The sequence below is a fragment of the Fundulus heteroclitus genome, unplaced genomic scaffold (genome assembly GCF_011125445.2).
Source record: "Fundulus heteroclitus isolate FHET01 unplaced genomic scaffold, MU-UCD_Fhet_4.1 scaffold_90, whole genome shotgun sequence".
Taxonomy (NCBI): Eukaryota; Metazoa; Chordata; class Actinopteri; order Cyprinodontiformes; family Fundulidae; genus Fundulus; species Fundulus heteroclitus.
The window spans coordinates 314,564-323,094 of NW_023397362.1; the positions used below are offsets into that span (position 1 = coordinate 314,564).

At 39.9% G+C, this 8,531-nt stretch overlaps 1 protein-coding gene across 1 annotated transcript; it reads right to left on the bottom strand.

Annotated features, from left to right (window-relative positions):
- Positions 1-4,488: 4,488 nt before the first annotated feature.
- Positions 4,489-6,333, bottom strand: LOC118562388 (odorant receptor 131-2-like). The gene is made up of 2 exons (XM_036134766.1): positions 6,176-6,333; positions 4,489-5,271 (listed from the first exon to the last, which is right to left on the bottom strand). Exons 1-2 carry the CDS (start codon positions 6,305-6,307, stop codon positions 4,489-4,491), a joined length of 915 nt encoding a protein of 304 aa, XP_035990659.1. The 5' UTR covers positions 6,308-6,333.
- Between the last annotated feature and the right edge of the window lie 2,198 nt (positions 6,334-8,531).

Genomic DNA, 8,531 nt, shown 5'->3' on the forward strand with positions numbered 1-8,531 from the left:
TTTGATTTTGAGCCAATGTGACACGTGAATTTCTCTACTGTGAGATCAGTAAAGTGTAGCTTATCTTATATAACACAATTTGAACAAGCCAGCCCACCAGAGACCACCCCACAAACCCGGAGATGCTCACCCACACCCTGCCCTCCATAATTAAGCCCTACACCCTATTCCTGAGGAGACTAGACGTGCCAGCCCCAACCTACTCCCAGGACCCAATGCCCATCGCCAGCCCACACCCCGGCTAGGTGGGCAGCTCCTCCTCCAGGCCTCAAACACTGGATGACAATCGGAATACAGGGGTGTGAAAAAAAAACAAGCCTGATTCTCCCTGTTCAAATCTTGTGTTGTAGCCTGTTGTTCTCAAGTGCAAATAAAACTGAAAGGGCTCAAAGGGGGGCCCCCGGCTCAAACCTTCCCCTCTCCAGAAGAAAACCAGTGCCAGCGCACCCCCTCCTCACATACCACCAGTGTTGAGAACGTCACTTTGAAAAAGTAATTAGTTATAGTTACTAGTTACTTCTCCCAAACTAACTGAGTTACTCCAATATAAAAGTAACTAATTACCAGTAAAAGTAACCATTGCGTTACTTTTTCATTTCTCTCCCCCATACACTCCCCCCCCCCGGCCCCCACCTTCTCAGACCTTGTTTCATATGCTAGATGTGCACGACAGTGCACAACAAAGACAAGTACCTGCACAGAGGTTTGCTGATGAATGCACTCTATTAGTTTTATTATTTGTTCAAACAGGACTGGAAAAAAAATGTCATCCTTAATTATACGTGAATTTTGTTATACATGTAATCTTGTACTAAACATTGGTTTTATTAGAAAGTAAAATTATCGATTGAGATTTTAGCGCCCTCTGGTGTACACATCATAAACTGGAGAAGACCTCGTCATTATAGCAGCCGAATTGTTTATTTTTTTCAGAAACCGAACAGGTAATAGAACAAAGAACACACATAAAGCCAAGGCATACCTTATTAAAATACATTTATTAAGCACAGAGTACATACATATGCAAATCACTTAAATGATTTAAAAAAAACAGAAGAATATTCTAAATCAAATACGTTTCTATAAGCCTATACGTATATATGTGTTTATAGCTGTTTTTTTTATGTACTTTATTTATTTATTTATTTCCCTAACCACAACTGGGAAACATTTTTGCTATAAAAATAAATAAATAAACAATGTATTTTTTTATGTATTTCTGTTGTTTAATATGTAGAATATGCAATATTATCGCAAATACAAAAATATACAAAAAGAAACCCCCGCCTCGAAAAAATAGAAAAGAGCTTGCTCCGCTCTCGGGCAACAGCGCAGCAGAGCAGCTCATAGCCCAGTCCCGGGGCTGTTTGGAGATCCTCGCCTCGCTCAGTCCACCTCGGAGGCGGGTATACGCGGTCACTCAGGTACGCAAGCTGTGGAAAAGTCAGGCTGAGCTCCTCCCTCTTGTCGAAGAGACGGGGCTGATGGAGGAGCTGGAGTGGAACCACAAGGCTGCTGTTGCTCAGCTTTTCGGCAGAGCGCCTCCTCCCAGACCCTCGTTCTCCACCGCTGCTGCCTCCCCCATTCCTGCCGCTCCTACCACTGCCGCTGCCGAGTCCGCTGCAGCTCCCGTCACGGATCCAGTCTTAGCTCATCTCACCCTGTCGCTGCTGCTGCTGTTCCAACTTCCTCATCACCAGCTGCAACCACTGTCTCATCGCCCGGCAGCCTGACAAGGTTGCCGGGCGATGAGACAAGCATGAGACAAGCATGATGTCAGCATGGAGCTGACATCACCTCCACGTCCCTGGTGAGTCAGTCCGAAGGCATTGCGGCTGCCCCAGCAAGCCAGAGCGGAAGCCATCTTGTTCCCCATCGTCTTTGTCACCACCTCCACGACACTCAGCTGGCTCCACGGGTGAAGTCTTCAGCCGCTCCTCGGAGGTCCACGCCTCGTCCGGCCAAAGCGCCCCTGATCCATGAGACCCGGCTGTGGGACTTCTTTTATGGGGATTGGGAAGACCTGTTTCCCTATCAGTCTGCACTCATGTTAGAGGCTGAGGTTTTCGTCACCCCACCACCGGCTTCAGCAGAAAGCCCAGTCCCAGCTCACCACGCAGTCAAAAGTTCTGTTCCTGCTCTGCCCGCAGCCAAGGACTCTGTTTCTGCTCGGCCCGCAGCCAAGGACTCTGTTCCAGCTCAGTCCACCGCCAAAGTCTCAGTCCTCATTCCAGTGTCTGACGCGGGTGCTGAGCATGCCAGTCCGGCATCCGACGTGGGTGCTGAGCACACCATTCCGGCGTCCAATGTGAGGACCCAGGCGGGTCCGCCGTCTACCATCGACACAGGGACACAGGAGGGTCCGCTGCCTCTTGAACAGCGCCAGTTTCCTGTAGCCCAGGGTCTCCTGTAGTTGAGGTTGAGGCTGCTGGTTGGGTCTTGGTATCCACCCACGGTGTTGGGGTTTGGTTGACCCAGAACTCGTCAGAAGGACTGTATATCCTGTCTGGCCTGGGAACACCATTTGATCCCCTCACAATAAAATGGACAATGTTGCTGGGAAGAGGGATGTCTGGGTTTCTCTCATGGACCTGTTGCCACTATGGCCTAATCTCAATTAAACGGAAGACAATAGATGGATAGATGTTATCCTGGCACATGTGTCTGCATTGGCCCGGCAATGGACTGATGACCTGTCTGAATGTCTGTAAACATAAATAGGCAAATACAATCCATTGCATGATTATCAGTTCTCAGGTAATGGTTCCTCTATATTTAAATGTACTTGAATTTATATGGTGCTTTACAGACAATGTCAAGAGTTAACAGCCACCCTTTTACTGTTAAAAAACCTCAACGATCTCAAAAGTCTTGAGCCACTTACCTACAACCCCCTACTCACCCTGAAACCTACTCCAGCGCCCCCAGGCAAATTTACAGAGAAGACATCTACGGCAGAAGGATATGGTGCCATGTGCAGTACTTAGCAGAACCGGTTTGGAGCTGTTGGTGTATGGAGTATCTGTCCAACATTACTATTAGACAACACTGGCAGCTCCAAAAAGAAACCTCCGGATTGGAGATGTAGTCATGCTGAAGGATGATATCTTGGCAGGAATAAATCGAGGTTGGGGGGAGTTTTGGAAACTAAAGTGGATAGAGATGGTTTGGTTAGGAGAGTAAAGATATGTGTAGGTGACAGAAAACTAGGATAACGGGGTGAGCGCTTCACCAAGCAGTCAGTCTCGAGTGCCCAGTTCAAAAACTGGTGTTGTTGTTATACAATGACTAGTTAGTCACTAATGCACATACAGATTACATTTTTTAAAGTGTACCTTAAGTGTCTTTGAAAATTTTGAACACTGTCTTTAAACCATATTTCTGGTCATTAGTCATCCTTTTGTTTAGAAATCATTTGTGTTTTCTCTTTTCATGGTTATCAGCCTATGTAAATAGTTTGTATTTAAAACAACAATGATTTGGTGGGAATTCAAATGACCCATATTATTTTGTTATAACTCACATCTTTTATATGTCCATTGTTTCTATTATTTGTGCCATAGGCATAATGCTGTCAATTCATCTGCTTGTAGTTAATAATTTAGAATAATAAGAAATAACACTGAAAAAGTTTATGTGACCTTTATTTTGAAGGCAGTGTGGCTCTTCTTATCCGGTCTATAAAAAAAAAAAAAAAAACGAGTAAAAAAAAAAACCCTGCTTGATGTTTGCACATTTATGCAAGGTTTTGGTTGATGAAGTACCTTAACGGTTTCTATCCATCTTTGTATTTAGCACCTAGCTGGAAGGGGAACATCTATGGCAGTACAATTTGGTGCTGTTTTATTTGTATTGATTATAAGTTTAATAATTATATGTAAAATACATTTTTTGACCAAGCTAACGCTAGCAAGTGCTACACGTTCATCCTCTTATGGTTAGCTAAATCTAAAACATGGTCATATGCAGGGTGCATGTGTATGATTTTGTGTTTTATTTTATTTTCAGCTCTTATGGTGTGTTTATTGTCTTCTATTAATAAATAAATGGGTTGCATTACCTCATGATCCATCAGTCCTTATTATTGAGTGTATCGTCTGAATAAAGTCCGGCTAGGATGCTACACAAACTTTCTAGGTGGGTGTAACATTAAATTAACTAACCTTCCTCAACGTAGACTTAAGGCTTCCCTGATTCATGACAGAAATCAGTCATAACTTCCCAGTTTTTCAACAGGAAAAACATTGAAACAAAATTTAAATCCAGGGATGACTGAATCATCATACAGAGAAAATCGACCAAATCAACCTTCCCAGAGTACTACCTTTCTACTGGGGCTGTTTTCTAGAGGAATACATTCACTGACGCAGCAATGTTTGACCCTTTTAGATATAGTGGAAAACAGCAAAATAAAGAATGTACCCCCCAAAAATTTGCTGGCTGTTAAAAGAGGGTTCTTGAAAGAATACAGCCTTATGTTGGTCTTATTTAAATCTTTTCTGGATTAACATTTGTATTGGTGAGCAACAGATATCGTTTCAAGTACTCTCTGAACATCTTGTCCCTTATGCCATAAACCATCGGACTGATGAGACGTGGCATAACCTGAATCAGTATTGTAATTACATGTCGAATAGTCAGAATATCATTCGGAAACAAACTTGAAAGGCCAGCTATTGTTATATTATAGACATACTTTAGCATAGACAGCAACAGCTGGAAGCCATGGAGTAGGATGGTGTTCCTCGCTTTCTTTGCATTTGCTGAAGCAGCCTTTGCAGTGAAAAGAATCCTGAAGTATGAATAAAAGAGAATGAGCCAAACAATGACTAGAAACACAATGTTGGTCACATGTTTCTTTTTTGCAAGGATCGGGCTTGTGAAAATGTTATCCCACATGCAGAAAATCCTGGAATGAAAGTACTCTGCAGGACTTGTGGCCATCACTATGAACACATCTGGTAGGACTGTCAGTAAACTTAGGAACCATATCACCGCAATCACAATGTAGGTTTTCCTGACCGTACAGATCTGGGGGTGGTGCAGAGGGAAGCATATGGCCAGGTAACACTCTAAAGCCATGGCCGCAAGCGTTAAGGGGTTGTTTAAGCTGGAAGATGTGGCAATCACAAGCATAATGATACAGAATGAGACATTGAGTGTGAACAATATGTAACTTAGGACTTGGAGGAGGATCATCAATGCCAGTGTGGTGATATCGTTGATTACCAGGTGGATATAAAGGATGTAACGAGAGTTTGTGTTGAAAACCTGAAATAGAGAACAAGATTATTTTGGGAAATGCATAGGAAAGAAAGACTCGATATGTTAGCAGGTTTACCTTTTAGTTTAGACTTCTTAAGCACATAGCGTTAAACAATCTGAATACCAATTTGTTAAAGAAATGTTTTTTCACTTCATTTTTATTTGAAAATGTTTTTGTAAATATCACAATGTGACAAGGTCAATATAAGCAATATCTTAATGTTGTGTAACCTCTCACTAATGATGAAGTCATACTGAATTTTTATTTTTAACTGATACCTTTTTGTTTTGAAGGATCTGCAGAACATCTTGGGGTATTTTTAAGAGTGCTACATTCTTTTCCAATTCAATATTGTTACAAAGTTGTCCTTTTAAATGCACTTGCTGCTGTGAGTAAAACTTTATGTATTTTAGTTTCCCAACTCGTGTTAAGTCTTGATTTATATTAAGATGATCAGACATTTTCAGATCACAAACTTCAGCAAATGTTTTATAACTGCTAGTTTTATCATTACATTATTTTTAACAGCTGGAGTAAAACCAATAATGATTGAGGAAACCAACACATCTTAACCCATCTTAAACAAATATTTATGAAGAGAATGCAGATATGTCAACTCAAAATTACCAATGGGCTTATTTTCTTATTCTGTCATTTATGTGCTCAGTTTACTTTCAAACTGCAAGTACAACAAATAAAAATAATATTTCTATAATTGTTACCTCACTTCTCTATATTTACTTCATACCATTTGAAATCAAACTTTTCATAATGATAGATAACTTGGTATGGGGCACCTGTGTTATCACAAAAACCACAACAAAGACAATTACCCTATTGATTTGAGCACTTTTGAATTCGCTGTGCAAAGTTATATAAAAACAGACATAGACAAAATTGATAGCCCACCTGATGTTTTCTAAATGTGTGAACCAGAGTGGCATTAACATAGATGATTGCAAGGGAGAGCGCCACAATGATTACATTATTGATGATTTCTACAAAGAGCGGTTCCCGAATGACAGTTGCAGTATTATTCATCCCAGAATTTAGACACCAGACACAGTGTGGCAACCTGCGGAGAAATGTTCAACAGGTTAAGATTAAACAGAACACACTAATGTTTTATAAAGTCAGAAACAAAGCAGTTGAGTATCTGTAATATTAAATATGCTTGATAATAAATATAATTCAAGCAATCATCAGTATGGAATCATAAATACAAGATACCAATAACCTGACATTTGTAGGCATTGTGTATCTTAGCTCATTAGTTCTATAATCTTCACAATTAATTATTCAGGTCATCACTTTAAACAAATTAATATTTTCACTTCATGCTCATTTTCAAAGATGACAGAGGTTTTTACCTAAAAACTGTGATCCATTTAAACACATTTTACATTCTCAAATGAAGATATTTTGTAATGGTTTATCATCATAACGATACAAGGTTTTATGACAAGAACGTCGAGATAACACAAGTGTGTACAAAGTTTAATTATCTGTTTTGATCAATAATTATTTTCTCCACTGCTGTAACAAATGCATCTCCAAACCAAAGACAGCAAAACAGTTTAAATTGGAAAGCATAACAGTAAATATACATTTTGTTAGTAACAATCAATGTATTACACATCTTACAGTTTTATTCCCTTAACAGAGGATATTTAATTAAGCAATCATTATTCTGCTTAACCAGAAATAACATCACAAAGCACAAGCTCACCCGCTGATGGCCACATAAGGTTACGCTGCACGCAATAAGTCAATTCTGCTTGACATATCCCAATATATAGTTAATATGGAGGAAAGTCTTGGGAATAAAAACATAGTCAGCAGAATAATATGTGTGGGTGGGTGTTTTTGTGCGTATGTGTATGCATGCTACTGGGGCAACGTGTTTGTAGTAATGTGCAAAAAGTGGGGATGATGGGATGATTTTTTTGTCATTTTTTGTCATTCTTTCTCATGGTTTGTTTCTTTGTACCTGGTCATTTTTTCTTCAATATTAAAATCTTGCACTTACCAGTTTATATTTAGGTCCTTCCTAAACCAAAACATAACAAAAGTGCTCACATGGCTTTTTTTTACATCCTAAGAAATCTTAACAGGTTGATCTACATGTGGATCCTATTATTTGTGGAACAGGGTTTGAATCAGTTAGAATGTGGGAGTGTCAGGTTCTTATAGCATAATGTCTTCTAACATGATTTAAATAAAAAGGCTTATGACAATATAGGCCAATACGAGCATATCCTGCAAATGCTATGTGCTCCATCTCAGTGTCTAATTCCCAAAGCAAATAAAATGAATGAAAAGCTGTATTTCACACATCTGTGAAGTTCGAGTTTCAACAACCAACACTTATTTTGCTTCAAGTTAACATTCGCATACATGGGATCTAACTGAGCCCTGGAGACATGAGAGCTGCACATCAGCTCTGCTGCCCGCTGATTGCCAATAATGAATGAATAGGATATGACTGTCTTTGTTTTTGTCTCGTGGCAATGCCGCTGTCAGGTATTAGTGAGAGGCAAAATCAGAGGGGAGACACAGACAGGGCAGATGGGCTGCAGCTGGACCAAGCGATTACTTCCACCTAGATAATCTCTGCTCTGTTTCTCAAAGTGCTGGAACTTGATCACTTCACAGTTTCCTTATTCAAAAAGTCTAGTCTTATTTAAAAGGTCAGTTATAGTCTGACTTTCCTACCACACTGCCTTGCATAAGAAGTAATTAAAACCTTAAAGGACACAACTATCTGCTCATTTAATTTCAATATATTTTTCATTCACATCTTTGCCTAACCAAACCTTACAGTGACCAGGAGGTACATAAACCTGATGTTGCCCTATTTGATCATTTTTCTGTTACCTTTGAAAGCATCATTTCCAGTGACTCATTTAGCCAAAGGGACATCGTAAGAAAACGCACCTTTAAGGACAATGCCACCGAAACTTTTATTCAAGCTTACCTTGATACTTCAACCTTGGGCTGCAACTCAGTAGATAAGCTAGTAGATAACTTTCATTCTAAAGTCTCAGACAAAATAGACTGCATTGCTCCAGTTAAAGTGAAAGTTCTTTATGGGAAGAAAAAATCTCTTGGAGAAATGCTCCAGCAGTTAGAGGTGAAAAAAGGGAGTGTCAAAAAGCTGAACGCAGGTGGAGAAAGAACAGACTGCAGGTTCACTATGACACCTATAAAGAGAGACTTTACAGATATAACTTACAACTGAAAAATGCAAGAGTATCTTTCTTCT